Consider the following 18,596-nt stretch of genomic DNA (forward strand, 5'->3'; position numbering starts at 1 on the left):
GTCTCTAGGTTATAAACCTAGAGTTTTTTGGGGCTTTTCCACATGTTGAATGGTCTAAGAAGCCACCCCCTTAATGCACCCACATGAAGAGGATTTCCCAATAACTTTCTAACTAATACTTGCTAATTTCAAAGATTTATCTTGCAAATTGAAACTTTTAAGTTACACAAGGTCAAACTATTGAGTTAAGGTTTTAATTTTCAACATTTTAAAAAATTGAATCCAAAGTTTTGAGTTATCAATGGATTCTAACTTTTAAAGATCTCGCAAACTAAATGTTTTAATACTAGTTAGAGCATCTACAGTCGGGCATCCCAAACCCGCCTCAAACGCCCAGGCGGCCCGCCCAGTCACTGACCGATCACAAAATTTCGACCCAGGCGGATGCCTCAAACGAGCCTCAAACGCCCGGAATGACCGGAACCCCTCATATCCAGCCCAAATATGGGGCGGATATGGGGTGGCACGGGCGCATCCGCCACGTCGGCTTGGCCTAGCCTGACTCACGCCTGCCCCACAAACATCCCCATCCGGGAAACCCTGGAGAGCAGTCAATCTGAACTCCACTTTACTCCCCTCTCCACTTCACTCCCGATCCCCTCCGAACGCATGCGATGGTCGGCGACCGAAGCAGCGCTGCCTCTCGCCGGGAATTCGGCTCCGACGACGACTGGGCAAGCCTGTTGCGCGAAGCGGAGCCCGGGTATGTGGAGGAGGTCGCCCTCCGCATCGCGTTGGGGCGTTCGATGGTCGACCAAGGCGGATCCGGCAGTGGTCGGTCAACTTTGTCAGCGTCCGGGGCCCGTCGACGCAGCGCCGGCGACGTCGCCGGCCCTTCCCGCTCGGCGCGCAGCTCCGGCCGCTCCGCTTCGCTCCCTTTGCCGTTTGCGCGCGAGAGCGCCGGTCGATTCCAAGGCTGCGCTCCTCGCGTTATCCTCCGCCGCTCTCTCACAACGAGGGAGATGGATGCGCGGCACTTCCGCCACAAGAATGCCAAGGCGCTCCGACTCGCCAGCGAGTTCTTGGAGTGAGGCAAACAAGGAGGCGGCGGCGAAGGCGGCCCGCCATGCGAAGGAGCAGGACCGCCCGCTCCGCAGGCTGTCGAGCATGAGGTGCAGCTCAGACTCCGACCTGACGGCGGCCGATCCCAAGGTCGCGCTCCTCGCGTTATCCTCAACCGCTCTCTCACGACGGCGGAGATGGATGTGTGGCGCTTCCGCTGCAAGAATGCCAAGGCGCTCCGACTCGCCAGCGAGTTGTCGGAGCGCGGGGCAAACAAGGAGGCGGCGGCAAAGGCGGCCCACCATGCGAAGGAGCAGGACCGCCTGCTCCGCGGGCTGTCGGGCATGAGGTGCAGCTCGACGACGACGCACCTTCGCACGGTGACGCCTGCACGGAGGTGGGGCACAACCACGCCACGACCAGAAGGGGAAGGGGCCGGCGAGGAAATGGTGATTTCCTCCGCCCTTCCCCGTTATGTTTATATTTTAGTGTTTTACGTTGTTTCTAGTATGGATTTTCCGATGAACTATGCTCCTTTTGTCCGGCAATGCAATGTTGATCCGATGAACTAGGATATGAACGTGTTTTTACGTAGCGTTGCATGGGTTGTATGGTTTTGAGGCTTCGGATATGAGGGATGCGGGTGTGGAAGCCAACAAATGAGGCGTGTCCGGTCAGTGCCCGCGTTTGAGGGCCTGGATTTACATCCTGCGGTTGTAGATGCTCTTAGTAAGTGCATGGAAGTTACACATGGTCAAACTATCGAGTTAAAGTTTTGACTTTCTACCATTTTTTCATAAAAATTCAAGTCCAGAGTTTTCAAGTTATCAATTCATGGGTTCAAACTTTCGAGTCTCAAAGGTTCTCCAGCTATGAAGTGCTGAGCTAAAGTCAGAGATGTGGTTTGCGCGCTCAGCTTAGCCGATGCCCAATATTACTTGCTATAATGCTTGTGCCACAGTTGATTTCATCCACCAGCTTCTATGAGTCTTGTACAGCTCCACTGTTGTTAGCATTGCGATCTGGCTCCGCGGCTCCTCTGTCGTGGCCTGCTGCTTCTCCATCTTCTTCGCAGACGTGCTCGTCGGCGGTGCGCCCACGAAGGCAGATGAAGTACACGCAGAGCCCGCCAAACAAGAGCAGGCCGATCACATCCACTACGCCGAAGATGATCAGGATCTTGTTGAGCGCCTCGTTTCTGGCATCGTAATCCTCTTCGTCTTCCCGGCAGTTGCTCTTGCTCCCCTTGAGAACCTTCACCCAGTAGCTGTGCCGCTGGCCATCCTCTCCGCCGATCACCTCCCTCGCCCCGGCCGTCAGCTCGTAGTGGGAGCAGACGCCGCTGCCGGCGACGGCGTCGTCCTTCACGTGGAGCGCGGCGGCGCATGAGCAGTCGCGCAGGCACAGGTCCACGCACTGCTGCACCGGCACGTTGGTGAGCGGCGAGTCGGCCCTCAGAACGGTGGTGACGCCCCTCACCTCCACCATGTCGTGGAGAGCGTCGGAGCTGGTCGCCGTCGCGTTGCAGAGGGTGCCGCCCTGCGCCGGCCGGACGCCGCGCGCGGCGAAGTCGCGGCAGCTCCCGGAGAGGGAGCAGACGCCGAGGACGCCGCAGGCGAGGGGGAGGTCGCAGAACGCCAGCGCCTCGTACGAGGGCGTGAAGTTCCCGTGACGGCTGTCGTAGGCGTAGAGCCCCAGGCTGCCATCGTCTCCCAGCGCCAGGAACCTGACCGGCCCTTTGTTCACCGCCGGCGAGATTTTCGCGACGGGTCGCCGCCGCTGGTCGTACATCGTCAGCCCCGACTCGTCCATTCCCGCGAACGCCATGGCCTGGTTGCTGTTGGGGGCCAGCTCCCAGTAGGAGTACTTTTGCTCTCCGAAGTAGATGTAGGCGCCAATCTTGTCGGTGTCGAGCTCGACGCTGTAGAATGGCGAAGAAATCTTCGCCGGGGACACGGTGAAGTACGAGGGCACCCGGAGCCACTGGCCCGGCAGGAGTTTGTCCGTGGGCTTGTCGAAGCTTTGCCATACCGTATGCTTCTTGTCGTCCAGGAGACGGAGGTTGCCGGTTTTGGAATCCAAGCGCAGAACCTGTGCATGTGCCGCAAGAGGAAATCAGAAAATCAGTTGCGATGAGAAGTGGAGAATTCGTTTCTTCTTTTTTGACACGAAGAAGAGGAAATTTGGCTTAGTTTTTTCTTCAGACAAATTTGCCTACGTAAACAAAAACGTTTCGTCAGGGGCCCAGGCACCCAGGCCCAGGCCCGGGGCGTTTTATTTGTTTTGGGATTTCATGTGTTCCCAGCCTTGGGGTACTCTGCTTCTCCCAAAATCACTATAGTGAGGTTTTGAAAAATGCTTGCTGTATATAGCAAATTCAAATTGCGCGCAAGAATTTAGTCCATTGCCACTATCACCCTGAAACCTTTTTTTTTTCTTTTTTTGCATTTCTCTAGCTGTGTATCATACTAATATTTAAATTTTTGTGCCATGGCAGATTCATAATCTATATGTGTGCTAAAAAATCAGAAATTTTTTCACAACTTTAATGGAGTGATTTTTGGTTTTTGGAGTATCAGGAACACATGATATGTTCTCTATAAACATGTCAAGTGTAACTTATTGAAAATACAAATTTTGAAAGATTTACTGACCACTCCTTCCTAAAATATGGTGGTTTTCATATGCAGTATATATGTTTGTCTCAAAGAAAATGCAGTATATATGTCATACATACATACATACATACATATTTTACTTTCACCACACAATAGATTTGTACAAGTGATATACTTGGCATTTTTTCATACAAATATTTTAGGAATCTATGTATGTGTGTAAATTTTATGTTTTTGTACTTAAAGCATGCATATATCATATATGTATATGTGTGACAAACGGTACAAGCATACAATATGTCTAAATTACTTCAATAATTAATATTAGAAATAATATCATTTAATGTGTATTTGTATACCTTCCTTATTTATTGTTGTGCTTTAGAAACGTTGTAATTTACTTCCTTATTTGTAGAAGAACAAAGTCCATATTAACCATAAATGATATTTCGAAAGCATATGATGTCCCAAGAGGGAACTAATACTAATACTATTAGCCACCATAGAAAACGAATGACTCATACCAGTTTAGGAGCAACTCAAAAGAGCTCAAGATTTGAACATTCAGTTAGCTTAAGAGTGTACTCATTCTACAGCACAATGAATGGCAGGGATATTATTTTCATTTATATATTAATGAAACCCATTAATGCTAGAATAAAATTTATATACATGGCCTGGTAGTTATTGAAGCCTCATTTTGCTTTTGAATAAGATTTTTTCTATTTCAGCCCAACAAATTTAAAGATTTCTTTCTACTTCGGCATTTCCCGCGCCTTTTTCAAAATACTCGTATAGCCGGTTTCGACCATATCCGTTATGGTTTCGCGCCTTATAAAATAGAACATGTACTTACAATTGCCCAATCAAAAAATGTATCTAGAATTGTTTTTTATAGCGAACATATCCAAAAAGTGTTTTTGCCTGGAGTGCTAGTTAGCATCTGGAGAACATGTTTTAATCTGGTAGCTAGTTCATGTTGCCTAGCAATTCTGAATTCACAGACATATGCCATGGGTTCTTCGAGGCACGTGTGTAGACAGACACGTAGCCCCGGATGATTCCTATTGGCTATTGCCGAATGCCGATGCACAGTTCCATCTTCAACATGAACATGCACTGCTTATACCCCGATGCATTAGGCATTAGGAATCTTGATATTTTAAATTTCCAATCGTGTTAGCATTTAGCACTAAGAAATGAGAAATTTCGGCGTAACAATTCAAAAAACCACGCTAGCAAGAACTCGATCGAACAAATGATGGAACACGATGGAAAGAGGAGACGGCGTATCACCTTGGCGCCCTGCCCCGCCGTACCGGACCACCACACGACGGCCATGGCGCCGTCCGTCAGCCGCAGCTGCCCGTCCGCCGTGAGCTCGAGCTGGCAGACAGCCCGCGCCGCGAACTCCTGGTCGGCACGACCCGAAGCCCAGACCGTGACGTTGGCCAGCAGGACGACGAGAGAGCACAGGTACCCTCCTCCCGTGCCGGCCTCCACGCTCACGGCCGCGGCGAAGCAGGGCTGCCGCTGGCCGCCCGCCTCGAGCACCGTGGTCCGCCCCGTGAAGCCCGGCTGGTAGGCTCCGGGCAGACGCACGGTGAACCGGGCGCCGACACGGAAATCCGGCGACGAGAGCGCGGGTTGCAGGAGGAGCGCGGCGAGGAGCAGCGCACCCCAGGTGCACCCGGGGCTCATTGTGATCTCTCTGTATTTTACCGTTAAGTCTGGGTAGGGGATATCAAAATGAGTAGATTTCGATGTGGTTCCCCGTGTATTTATTTAGATTGTGGTGAAGACTCGCGTATGAGGAGAGGGGATTTAGCTGTTGAAATTTGAATTTGGTAGCAGGATTAGTTCTGTAATGTAATTTATGGGTTCCCTATACCCCTAAAAGAAGTAATTTATGGGTTGCTTAGAAACGGCAAGGGGTCCAAGATCCCATTTTCAAAAAAAGGATTTGCTCATTAATTACTAGCACTCTAGGAAGTGCATGCACCAAAGTAGATTGCAATTCTAACGTTGGTTCTACGGAGGAGAAATACCACGTACAAGCTCGATGAGAATCACAAGAGAGAAGTGCCTTCAAGGAATTGCATCATTGCATTAACTATGGAAAAACTAAAAACTATCAGGTCGTGTTTTTCTTTTGAAAAAGAGAGAAGTGCCTTCAAGGAATTGCATTGCATTAACTATGGAAAAACCAAAAACTATCAGGTCGTGTTTTTCTTTTGAAAACGAAAGAATCGTTGTAGAGAGCTTTTGCATGGTACATTGTTTTTTTTAACGTTTTCTAGCAGAAATGGTAATATTCAATGATTATTTGGCCTAGGCCCAGAGGTTATTATTGACTTCCTTACATATTCTCTAAACAAAAAAGTCAGAACTCAATAATAACAGTCGAAATGGAGGTTAGAGTGGCAAAAATGTACTCTAGCAAATTCTCGGTCCACACACCCCGTCTTCCAAATATTTGGAGCGCACTCCAAAAACTGAGGTGCAGCCCCTATATTTGAAGGTTGGGATTGTTCTAGAGTGTAGTACTTCAAACCAAAAACCGGCCACTCTTACTGGCAAAGTAGCCCCCCTCCCCCCTCCGGGGAACCAAACCTAACTAAAGTTATGGAACCAGCCGCAGCCGCCTCCAGCTCCTGAGAAGAAACGCTAGGGTTTCCTCCTAAGGCCCCATTGCCGCCAGTTCCCCTTGCTTCTAGGTGCATTCTGCCGCCGGTGAGGTGGTGGTGGTGGGGGTGATCTTGTCCTTTTGTCTTTGTTTTGTCTAGGTGGTCGGTGGCGCCCTATGGAGGGGATGATGTCGTGCCATGCTTTTGTTCTCCGGTTCCTTCTTCGTCTAATGAAGTTTAGCTAGATGGGGCTCCGTGGAGGAACTTGCGAGGTTTGTGCCCCTTCCTATCTTGCTGGAGTTGGGATTATATTCTAGCCCCCCTTAGTGCTAGCTTCTCCAAGATGGTGATATGTCCAGATCGTGATCGCCGACAATTGTTGGTCTAAATCGACGACTTCCCGACCGCTGCTTCTTCAAGCTCATGGTTTTCAACAAAACTGCTCCGCTAAGATAAAGGCCCATAGGTAGCAAAGAGCTTTTCTCACGGCACATTACCGGTGGATGCAGAAGGAAGATGGTGCCGATTTTTCAAGGGCTTACATGTAATTTCTTATTCTCGTAATGAAGTTTTTGTAAGGGTTAGTTTTATCTAATATACAACATTCCGCTTTTCGCCAAAACTACCTCTATATTTGGAGGTTGGAGGTTGTTTTAGAGTATACTCAAAACCCAACCCGCCAGCGTTACTAGTCCCATAGGTGAGCCCCCCTTCCCAGAAACATGCCCTTTATGGGAGCCGCTATGTTTCCACCCACTTCGCGCACGTTACCGCTACATTTTCCCTGTTACCCTGCCCTTTCACACGATATTTCCTGCCACCCGCACACATTCCCTTTGTGCACTTAAGAAAAGTCAGTCGCCGATGCTATATCGCCACTCCTCCCCTCCCCACATCCATTCGCACCATTTCCTCTGTCGAAGCCATGCCACTCTCAGCCCTATTTGGAGAAGCACCGTCACGGCCCTCCGTCGGCCTCCACAAAGGAACTGCAATGGAGCATGTTGGGGAGGATGACGCCGCCGCTAAGAAGGAGCATGATTTTGCCAACAAGATGGTCCAACATCAAGATCCTAGAGTAAATGACGAGGATCAATGTATGCGTGCGGAGTCCTGCAAGACGATCGTCCGGCGCCGTGGCAATGTCGCGCCCTCACCCATAGTGAGACTTGAGACACCCGCCATGCTGCTCGTCATGTCGTAGCTGCGCCAAAGCCAGCGCCCCTCCCTCGCCTCTAGGAAGCCTTAGGACACCCGCCCCGCCACAGTCTTCGACGTGAACACGGGTTGGACAGAGTTCTACATTGCGTCGACGATGGACACCAAGAGGAAGCGCATCATCTAGGAACGTGTCGTCACCCTCGAGGCTAAGGAGGGTGCCTCGCCGGTATTGGAGGCAGACACCCACGCCTGCGACTCCAAGGCCGCAGCCAACGCCGGCAAATTCTACGAACGTGTCCTCGTACATTGGCAAGGTATATACACTGAAGAATACTATTCCCAAGGTTGTTGTTCACTGTCAAGTCCAGGAAGGCTCGCCCCGTGACATCTAGTTTAGTTATCTACTAGTCTAGTTGTGTATGGAAATATCGCTTCTCGACATCCCCCTTCTCTAAAATGTTGATACATATATATACAAATCAATAAGCGACGAATTTTGCCCCCATACAAAAATGAACTATCTAGTTTACAATGTTGTGCAAGTGTTTCGTGTTGACCCGGCCAAAGTTTGGTTGTCAATCTGTGCCAAATAGAAGTAGAAATTTTGAGTACAAGATAAAAAGACAGATAGGGGAAAATAATATATAGGCTGCGATTTAGGAAATCTAAGTCTGCATATAGGCTTGGCAACCTCCAAAATATTCTAGAGTGCACTCCAAAACGATTTTAGGGGCTGCCGGTTTGGCGACTGTGCTGCACTGCTGCTATTAGAAAACAAGTACCATAGCCTAAACGCTAATCATTTTTTTTTCTTTTCTTTTTGGCATATAACAAACCAATGGTTCCAGGCCTGCAACCATGGACAAGAGACAGAGTAAATTGAAAAAAACCACCACAATTGTGCAAATGTCATCAAACAACCACCAAAATGTATGTTTTCTGGTGGGTTTTTTCTGAAGCATTGAAAACTTTGACCCAATTGTGGTGGTTTTTTGCAATTTACTCAGAGACATGTGATCTCTGTGACAATTTGAGTATTTGACATAACATTACCCACAGCAAACCACATCAAGGTTAGGAACCTCAAGAACTAAGAACAATCCATAGAAGATCAAAGGAGTGAGAGATGATTCTGAGGCAAACACTAAGGCCTCATTTGGTTGCAAGGGAAAGTATCCCAGGGTAGTAATCCCACGAGGGGGGTTTTCCATGGCCATAGGGGATCCCTCTCCCACCACGGGGAGGCCCCCACGTGAGTTTGGAGATGAGGGGCAGGGGAGGAATCCCGTTCAGAAAATTGTCAGAAAAGTATCAAATTTCTTATAAAACATTATAATATTCAAAAGCCATGAAAAATAACACTGTCTGTTTTACAAAAATATTATATTAGTTCAAAAGTAACTAAATTTTTTCTCTAATTTCATTGCAAACTTCAGGAATGACAAAGAAAACACAGGAAAACACGAAACAAGCATAAACAGTAAAAAAATAAAACACTTCAATCCACATTAAACACGCTGACCATAAGTTATACATGTTCAGTCGCACAAATAACGGCACTGCGAATAAATTTAGTGTGCTAATCATGGTTTAACAGCGGAAATGCTTACTAAGGTAGAAATCCAGCAAGGATAATCATTTAGTTCCATTATTAACATGTATCTGTGTAAATCATCCATGCCAAAATGTGTTGCTGCTGGGATAGTCACTACTGAAACTTCCAAGATCAACTTCTTTGAAGAATTTCATTGGCTAGCTTTAGGAAACCTGCAAAGCAAAAAAACAACAACGTAGTCGCTATACAATATAAATTTTAAACTATATATAAGCACATATATTTATTTATATCCATGTTCCCAATGAAATAGATGCAAACATAATAAGCACACACCTGTTTGTGTTCTTATATGTATAATATTGTTCTCTTTAATTCCTAGATGACCACGGCATGAAAGCCATCATTTCGCAAGAAACGAATGTTAGACTGAAACTAGTTTGAAAATAGCCTTCAGAGCTTTTCAATTGTATAAAAACTATTCCAATTGTAATATTGTATAATGTTCAGAATAATATGCACCGGATGGCACTAATGACAAGCTTGTCAGAGCTTTTCTCCTTGATATTGTATAATGTTTAAAGGATTACTACTAACCAACTGCTTCACTTTGTATAATCTCGTCATGAAACTAAATTCACTGAATTTATTCAAAGCTGCAACTGAAAAAGGGGCTCAGAGAAGGACATTGGTATACGATAACTGAAGGTATCAGCTAATGAAAAATGAGCTACAACTGAAAAAAAATCCATCCCACAAGCGATCAGAGTGGACGCCAGAATCGCTCCTGGCGACTAACTACTCTAGCTAAACTCGCTAATAGATTGACTGAAGAAAGACTGAAACTGAAAACTAGACACTAGCTAAAAACGCTGCATGGCAGCAAAACAGAAGTGCCTACCATGGCAGAGAAATATACTAGGTGCGGACTTGGGTTTATTCCAACATACGGCAAGTTCATGGTCGTCTCCGTCGGCTGCGGGCTGAACCCGAAAGAGAGCTACAGCGCCAAGGACGCCGCCAAGTGGGAGATCCTGAACTGAATCATCAAGGATGGCACTGCCCCCATCGTCGACATGTTCAATGCCACCAGCGCCGACATGGTGGACATAAGGAGCTAAAGTTGTAGAGATGCATTCACACAAAAACACAAGATAATTCCACAAAGAAAAACTGACAAGAGCATGAACTCATTTGTATACACCCTCTGTTTTCTCCACAAGATATTCATCTGCTTATAGTTAGCATGTGCAAATTCATGAACAAATTGTAAAATGCCCAATGGAAGAAAACACAAAACTGCACCTCTAAATTGGTACTTCAAAATTACATACCTTATGTTTTCTCCTTGGTAGCAATTTTCTCCTTCAATCAGTAAAGGCATTTTCTAACAGTACATTAGTAATTGATGACTTAACAGCACTGCATCAATAATACTATCAATTGGCTTTGCTGCAATCACATCATAAGTCAAAATTCTTTACAAAAAGATAATATCAATTCAGAAGTCATAATATATATTGGCACATATTCTTATTTATATGCATCTTTCACAAACAAACAGATCCAAACATAATAAGATGTTGTTCTCTCTTTGAATAATCCTCAGGAAAACTCAAAATCTTAATAGCACATGGTTTCATCTTTTAATAACTTTGCCACTAACATACTTTTTACAAATAAAGCTTGAAGTTAAGACAACAATAGATCAACTCAATGGCGTACGCAAAAAGTGTAAAATGGATAGAGATAATGGAGTGAATGTCCCCTTGGGTCCATAGAGTTTAAACCGAAGGCCAATTATCAAGATTACATATGCTCAAACCTTGGTTCCATATCTTGGTACAAAAGGGAAGAATTTGAATGAGAGTAATTTTAAACTGAACAGTTACCATGATACTAATGCTACTTTCATCAACACAATTGAATTCCAATAACTGGTATGTTTATGCTACACCGTTATTATAAGCAAGACAAGCATACTTCAAGTTATCCTAATTAAAGATTCTAAGTTAAAATTAGGACAAAGCTAGTACAGGCTGAGTAGTCCCCTTCAGAAATATACTAGAACATTGTGTGTAGATTAGCATCACAAGGAGGTATATGTGGTTGTGCTCACTTGTGAGGTCAGGATAGTTAGGTAGAAACACTACTGCAAACGATGGATGTTCTTCCGTATTGGTTCTTGTGATACAAAACTCAAACAGGAGAGAAGACTCTTGGATCTGTACAGGCGCAAGTTAGTGCGTGTAGCAGGTTAGGAAAAAATGGTGGGTGGAAGAGGAGGGGATAACCTTGGACGAAGAGGAGCATGATCTCCTGGCCGTCGTCGTCATCGGAAGGTGAAGATCTTGGGGGCGGAGACGAGATCCGGGAAGTAGTAGGATGGCGACCCCGGTCCCGTCGCCCCATCCGGAGGGGCAGAGCGTCGAAGGGAGGAGGGCAGGGGGCGTCGCAGTCGCCGGTCGGAGGAGGCAGGAGCGGTGGACGGAAGGTCTTCCAGTCGCCGCCGCCAGTCGTTCACGAGTGCAAGACAGAACGAGCGAGGGTTTCCTCCCCGACGTCTGCACTCGTGGGAGCCTTTCCCGGGGAAAGGCCAGGGGTACCCCTTTCTCGTGGGCGTCCAAACGCGATCGTGAGAATTCCAGGGTTTATTCTGTTCGTGGTTTGTCGGCCCGGGGAAAAGGCAGGGATCCCGGGGGGTTTCGGTGAAACCAAACGAGGCCTAAAGAGACAGATGATCCCTGTGACAAAGGAACGGTCACAAATTTTGCAGATAAAGGATCGACTGGTACCTGCCATTGGTACATGCATGACATGGGAAACCAAACGCCAGCATATTTTACGTGTTGCAAGTCCGCAACAAGTAACAATCCACTCGATGCAATTAATCATTTATGTACATCACCAATGTTCTAGCTTACTCTATGTAACTGAACCCACCGAATTAACCAACGCAATCAAACATGTAAAAGAGGGAATAGAGATATACAGCAAATGTACATTGAATCAAGTAGCCACAAACTAGTACCATTTAGAGACAACTTATTTCTTTCCACCAATCATAGGCTGGCCACCATTTGAGCTACCCAAACTAGTACCAGTCTTATTTCCACCACTGGTGCTCTTCAAGTCAATCAAATCACTGAACAAATTATCGAGTATGTAGTAAGGTTTGCTTGCCGCTGCTGAAGAATCCTTCGGTTGATGATTCCCATTTGGAGCTTGAGGCATCGTTAGACCATTGCTTGTTGAAGAACCCACAGAACTGTACTGTTGCATTGGCTGGGAGGCTGGAGGAGAGCTATATGAAGGTGAGGGAGCTGCGTAGGTGGTTGCTGCCGAGGGGAGTTGTTCTTGGTAAGCAGCCGGCAGGAAAGGATTAGAATTGACAGTTGGAGGTGTCGCCCAAGGTGGCACTGGATATCCGGATGCGTATGCTGGGGCTTGAGATGGATATGGTCTGGTTTGGGCTTGAGATGGATATGGTCCAGTTTGGGCTTGAGATGGATATGGTCCGGTTTGGGCTTGAGATGGATATGGTCCGGTTTGGGCTTGAGATGGATATGGTCCGGTTTGGGCTTGAGATGGATATGGTCCGGTCTGGGCTTGAGATGGATATGGTCCAGTTTGGGCCCAAGGTGCAACATAGTTCCTATTCTGTGGAGTATATCCTTGGTTTACTGAGTATGGCTGGTTGGTTGGAGGATACTGGGGCATACCAGTAGGATTTTGTTGCCCATCTGGAGGCTGCTGGATGCCATTTTGACCCTGTGCTGAAGAATCTGTAGAAGTTTCATCAGTAGGGCTGCACAAAGTGAGGCTTAGAAGGTCAATCATATCCTGCTCTTTGGTTTGAGTACTACTAGTGGCAGGAGCTGGATCAAGGGGAACCAATGCATTGCTTGCAACAGAAGGTGGCGATTCTGAGCTTGGCAGATCAATGGGTACGAGGGCAAGGTCCACAGTGCTTGTGCTTGATGACGTCTCATCGCTACTTATCACAGATTTGTTTTTTCTGCAGACAGATAAAGCATGGAGCTTAATATTTGTGAAGAAAGTACAAGTAGCAATACCATGGGACCTACCTTTGAGCCAGCCGAGCGAACTCATCCTCCTCTTCATTGGAAGCGTCATTTTGTTCAATAGGAGATGAAGATGGTTTTGCTGGTGGATCCTCCCTAGGAGACTCAATTGTCTCCCTCACGGGAGCTTCAACTGCCAAATGAGTACCAGAAGCGATGGCATCATATTTTGTAAGCACATTTTGTAGGCGATCATTTATTTCGAGACCTTGCTTTAGTAACTGCTCGTTCCTAAATAAACAATGTAAAATGAATATATCAAATATCACTGTAAGCTAACTGCAGTATCAAGATATATGACGTGCACCTAACAGTGAATATGAAGAAAAAAAACATGCAAGATCATTTTAGTACAACAAACAAAAGGACAGCAAATATTTACAGAACACACTTTGATAACTTACCCTGTCGAACTGACAAACTGCATGAGCTTTTGCTGATTTGAGCGACATTGGCTCACGAGATCTGTGATGATTTCATCTTTGACGGCCTGGGTTCAAAAGAAATTTAAGAGGCCATTCATCAGCATGAACTTAAAAAAAAATCTACAATCATTTCATGATAGATGAGCACAAGTCAAAAATTCAGATGAGATGGCTTTTTACTACCTCTGGATCTGATGGGTTCAAAGCATACACCATATCATTCAGTAACTCCGTCACATTTCGAATATTATTCAAGTCTCCTAAACTGTAACAGGGAAAGGGGAGAACACATATAATGATATAAATGGAGTTACTGGGTAATAATTGAGCAAGTCAAATGAAGTCGAATGCACGATAAAAATAGGCATCACCTCAGAGTATCAACATCGGAGGACATTCTCTCATTCAAACTTCCTGCAGCATATCCAGGTGAACCATAGTTTTGAGAATTGTGTATTGCAGGAGGAGTAAGTATTGGTGGGGCATCTATGGGACGTCTTGGAAACACTACACCTGTCCGCTGTAACAAAATTTCACAATTAGATGATTACTTTGAAAGGACTAATTTCCATGAAAAAAAGAACGGTGTTGCACAATCACATGACCATGTATGCTGACAACAGGATATGATTCTGGAACCAAGTACAGGGAAATATATTTTTGCTTCTTTAGGGAACAGACGGGGATCAGTTGCCTACCTTTACTTCAAGATATGCCCAGTGATACTGCCGGTATTTACCTCCAGGTCCACCAAATGCTTCTTGCCAGGAGTCCAAAAGTAATAATATCTTATCCCTTACTTGCATATCGTTCTGAAAGGAATTCGGAAAGGCAAAGATTGTAATCTTATTACTGGCATCTCTAATCATCAGAGAAAATAGAATACTGTAGAATTTAATCACAAGTGCAAGCTGGCAATGGATCTTCCACAAAACAAATAGCATGATGCTACGAAAATAGTGCAATTGTCAGCCATTGTGTGGTAACGATCAGAGATAACGCACTCCCTCCGGCCTCCAGTCCTTTTTACTCCGCATATAAGACTTGTCTCAAGTCAAACTTCGTAAAGTTTTATCAACTTTACAGAAAAAAATATCAACATTCACAATACGAAATCAATATCGTTACTACGTGCGTCATGAATTTAATTTTCATGTTGCGTAACTTTAGTGTTGTAGATGTTGATATATTTTTCATATAAATATGGTCAAACTTTAGTACTTTACTAAGCTTGACTTCAGACAATTCTTATATGCAGAGTAAAAAAGACCGGAGGGAGTACTACAACAATCATGGCTAACTCAACTAGAAAAAAATTGCGCAAGTGAAAATGGTGGACGAGATATTATTTAGTGCTGCACAGAAATCGATCGTCATAACCTTAATATGTTATAGGAGGGTTCTGATAACTGCATGAACTTAAATTTGAAGTAGGATATTGAACAATTAACCATGCCTGGGTAAAGTAGTTCAGGCTACTTATTCGAGAAGAGAACCAGTGAAAACCCACTAAAACGAGTGACTAAGAACAAAGGATTAGTGTACCCATGAGGTTCTGAATGTTACAGACTATTTAGTATGTTCTCAACTTATACAATCATACAAGACAGATAAGATGCCATTGAGAACTATTCAGGCTAAAATAATCGTCTTACAGAATTAGACTTTATGTGTTGGGTAAGGATAAGCGCAAGAAAAGGAAGGAGGGAAGTAAAAAAAACCTTCTTTTGGATTATTTTAACCATTTCTTGCAGAACATGCTGTTCAGCGACTTCAAACTGAACATATTCTCCACAGTTCTTCATCATCGTCTCCAATAACTGCAAAAAAATTGTAACTAATATGAGCAGGACCAACAGTATCTTCAAATCTTGTAGCAAAGAAAAGATATGCTCTCAGAAGCTAAAACAAACATATGAGAAGTAACAACATTTGCAGTAGATTCAAACTAAATGGGTGTTCCAAAAAGAAATTTTACAGAGCACAACATGGCGTCATTGCAGCACATACCGTCAAAGCATAGTATTGAACTTTCGGATCCTTATGTTGCAATCGCTTCTTCACTGCCTTTACCACATCTTTTGTTTGCCTGATTAAGGTGTTTACAAATTAGCATGGTAGGCAGACAGCTACTTGGACTAGAAAAAACATTATTTATTTAAGTATAATATTAATATTATCAATGGAATGCAAATGTTCACATACTGCATAAGTAGAAGTGAAAAAGGTGCAAAATATATTTACAGTTAAATTTCATCCAGGAATAGATGTGCTAAAAGCAGATGCAAGGTACGATTCCAATGCCCGCATAGTACACCTCTAGGCAAATGTGATATTTCAATCTGGTTATGTCTGTACCATGATTGTCATTGGTATAGGACCCCAGAGGTCTTTTTCATACTAATAATGATCACTATAATGCAAGTCGGATAGAATTGGCATGATGAATTTTGGAAACACTTTAGTCTTTACCATAATCACAAATTCCCCCATGCTTTGTTCCCCTCATCATTATGATTCACCGTGAGATGTACGAAGTAAGCTCTATTACCCCTAGCTTTGGCCTTTGGCCATGGCCCTTCAGAAGCCATCCCCCGCTTCATGACCATAATAAGGTCTCTTAGCAACAGTTTACGAAAGGGCAAAGGCCGAGTTCGCGATAAGCGTTCAAGCTAAGCTGCAGTCGATTCACCACTAGACCATTACATCCTACACCAGAAGCTAAAGCTCATCTTGGATCCCCTTGCCCAAATTGCCTCCTCCCATCGCAACACCAAAAATAAACCCCAATTTCTGCCAGAACAGGGAGCGATTGAACAAGCCAACACTATATAACCCACTAAAGGCTCGAGTCCTAAGCCCAAAATCATCAAAACTCTGCACCTAATTCCGCACGCAGGAACTGAAACAGCAACGCACAGGCACAGAGAGAGGGGCTCTAGGAAGGGGAGGGCGGCGGAAGGGAATCACCCACCAGACGTCGGCGTTGATGATGTCGCAGATTTCGAGGTTGACGGCCCAGTCGGGGCCCATGAGCAGGTGGCTGGTGGCCTTGTCGACCCGCGACGCCGCCTGGCGCGCCGGCGCCGCCGCGGCCGCCACCATGGCCCCCGCCGGGTACATCGCCTCGCCGGCTGGCTGGCTTAGGGTTTCCGCGCGGCGCTCCCGAGGGACGAGCAGCAACTATACCGGTGGCGCCGTTATTAGCGAAGGAAGGGGATTTGTTGTAAAAAAATCTGGTTGTCGGTTTCTTTTGACGAGGACGGGCGCAGCGAAGCGGATGAAGGCATGGCTAGACCTGAACAAAATGGCACTATCTTCTTATCTGTCACCGTCTCGTAAATTTGCTTCAGTCCTGACGGATGGGCTGGAGCCCACACAGTCCTAGCAGCCCAAGTTTAAGGTGGTAATCTTGGTCAAAGGGTCAACCTTTTTCGGGAGCAACTGGTTAACGAGCGCTCTTTCGGGAGCCTCGCAACGATCAGCTTTACTTGGCGCGCTTTCAGCCATTCGCCATGTGTCGCGCTCTGGACACTTCATCCGGATTTTATTTTATTTATTTTTCGCACGTGTTTTTGGCTTTTTAAACAGGGTTTTTTCGACGTTTTGGTTTTTCACCAGTCTTTCTTAGCTTTTCGATAAAAAAAAATTGAAAAAAAAATTGTACGCGAAAAAACACTTTTTTTGTTTTTTTTTCGTTCCCGAGAGTCACGGTTTTGCTTTCGCGAGAGGCACGGCCGTGCCTCTCGGAAAGGGAAAAACAAAACGCGTTTTCTGTTTTTTTTTCTTTCCTGAGAGGTTTTGCTTCCGCGAGAGGCACGGTTGTGCTTCGCGAGAGTCACGGCCGTGCCTCTTGAAAAGGGAAAAACAAAACGTGTTTTCTGTTTTTTTTTCTGTTTCACCAGAGGCACAGTTGTGCTTTCGCGAGAGTCACGGCCATGCCTCTCGGAAAGGGAAAAACAAAACGTGTTTTCTATTTTTTTTCGCGAGAGTCACGTTTTTGCTTTCGCGAGAGGCACGGTTGTGCTTTCGCGAGAGTCACGGCCGTGCCTCTCGGAATGGAAAAAAATACATGTTCTCTATTTATTTTTCTTTCGCGAGAGTCACGGTTTTGCTTTCGCGAGAGTCACGGCCGTGCCTCTCGGAAACGGAAAAAAAACGCGTTTTCTGTTTTTTTTCTTCCACGATAGTCATGGGTTTGCTTCCACGAGAGGCACGGTTGTGATTTCGCGAGAGGCACGGGCGTGCCTCTTTCCGAAAGGGAAAAAACCGTGCTCCCGGTTCGATTTTTCACCTGGTTTTTTTCGTCTGTTTTTTTTGGCTACTGGATACGGGCCCGAACCCTATCCCTCCATCGCCGCGAAAATCCCCAATCCCTCACCGCTGGTGCCTCAGATTCGTCGCCCGCGCCTCAAATCCGCCGCCCGCGATGGCCAACTCTACCCGCCGTGACAACGACGACCCTGAGCGGGCGCGTTGCGTCAGATCCGACACGGCGCGGAAGCGCACCGCCTTACGGTACACACGCCACGGGCGGTCACCGCCGCCGTCGCCCCTCCGCCGCGAGACGGAGGAGTACGACCACGCGCGCGCGCGCCTCTTCTCTGGCACTGACAGCTCCTTCGGGGCGTCCAGCTCGCGCTCCTCTCCCCGATGAAGAGGGAGCTAGAGGGGCTCCCCCCGGTGAAGAGGGAGCCGGAGGCCGAGGCGGGGCGGAGCGACGTGCTGGTGGCGTCTTCAGGCCGGAGGACTTCCTTCCCCCGGCGGAGGCGGACGCCATTTTGCCCGCGTTGCTAGCGCGCGGTGCACGGGAGGAGAACAAGGAGGAGTGGTGCCGCAAGGCCGCTGAGCAGGAGCGGATCTTCGTCAACCTCACCTCCGACAACGACTTCGATTAAGCGTCGCCGCTAGTCAGCTACCACACGAGCTCCGGTGAGCTCCATTTTGTCTAGTGCTAGGGTAGCATAGCTGCGGCGAGCTTTTATTTAAATATATATCTATGTTGTGTACGAACGATCTACCCCTATGTAAAGAATGATCTATGCTCTGGCGAGTTTTTCCATTAAATTTCTCGCACAAAACATGTTTTTTTAATTTTACGGTTTTAGATACAGTTTCTGATC

At 46.2% G+C, this 18,596-nt stretch overlaps 2 protein-coding genes and 1 long non-coding RNA gene across 4 annotated transcripts; all 3 read right to left on the reverse strand.

The window, feature by feature from the left end:
- Nucleotides 1-1,983: 1,983 nt before the first annotated feature.
- Nucleotides 1,984-5,321, reverse strand: LOC119279720 (putative receptor protein kinase ZmPK1). Its single transcript, XM_037560869.1, has 2 exons — nt 4,917-5,321; nt 1,984-3,093 (listed from the first exon to the last, which is right to left on the reverse strand). The coding sequence occupies exons 1-2, from the start codon at nt 5,319-5,321 to the stop codon at nt 1,984-1,986; spliced, it is 1,515 nt and encodes a 504-aa protein (XP_037416766.1).
- A 3,561-nt stretch (nt 5,322-8,882) lies between these two features.
- LOC119277439 lies at nt 8,883-11,636 on the reverse strand. Of its 2 annotated transcripts, XR_005137109.1 has the most exons (3): nt 11,258-11,636; nt 9,865-11,188; nt 8,883-9,175 (listed from the first exon to the last, which is right to left on the reverse strand). It is a non-coding gene; the product is annotated as an uncharacterized LOC119277439 (long non-coding RNA). The 2 variants fall into 2 exon arrangements; XR_005137108.1 differs by having other exon boundaries at nt 8,883-11,188; nt 11,258-11,613.
- A 147-nt stretch (nt 11,637-11,783) lies between these two features.
- LOC119277438 (TOM1-like protein 6) lies at nt 11,784-16,735 on the reverse strand. Its single transcript, XM_037558717.1, has 9 exons — nt 16,448-16,735; nt 15,484-15,562; nt 15,195-15,293; nt 14,172-14,285; nt 13,845-13,993; nt 13,657-13,738; nt 13,453-13,538; nt 13,052-13,279; nt 11,784-12,981 (listed from the first exon to the last, which is right to left on the reverse strand). The coding sequence occupies exons 1-9, from the start codon at nt 16,594-16,596 to the stop codon at nt 12,009-12,011; spliced, it is 1,959 nt and encodes a 652-aa protein (XP_037414614.1). The 5' UTR covers nt 16,597-16,735; the 3' UTR covers nt 11,784-12,008.
- Nucleotides 16,736-18,596: the final 1,861 nt, after the last annotated feature.

This window comes from Triticum dicoccoides, chromosome 3B (genome assembly GCF_002162155.2).
Source record: "Triticum dicoccoides isolate Atlit2015 ecotype Zavitan chromosome 3B, WEW_v2.0, whole genome shotgun sequence".
In the NCBI taxonomy this organism is placed as follows: Eukaryota; Viridiplantae; Streptophyta; class Magnoliopsida; order Poales; family Poaceae; genus Triticum; species Triticum dicoccoides.

What these genes read in the sequence shown, in the direction of transcription:
- LOC119277438 (XM_037558717.1), bottom strand. Translation starts at nt 16,596, where the DNA reads ATGTACCCGGCGGGGGCCATGGTGGCGGCCGCGGCGGCGCCGGCGCGC. An exon ending in TTCAATACTATGCTTTGACG is followed by an intron (nt 15,294 to 15,483) that starts GTATGTGCTGCA and finishes ATTTTTTTGCAG; the next exon opens with TTATTGGAGACGATGATGAA. An exon ending in TGAACCCATCAGATCCAGAG is followed by an intron (nt 13,539 to 13,656) that starts GTAGTAAAAAGC and finishes TTTTGAACCCAG; the next exon opens with GCCGTCAAAGATGAAATCAT.
- LOC119279720 (XM_037560869.1), bottom strand. Translation starts at nt 5,321, where the DNA reads ATGAGCCCCGGGTGCACCTGGGGTGCGCTGCTCCTCGCCGCGCTCCTC. An exon ending in CGGCGGGGCAGGGCGCCAAG is followed by an intron (nt 3,094 to 4,916) that starts GTGATACGCCGT and finishes GCACATGCACAG; the next exon opens with GTTCTGCGCTTGGATTCCAA.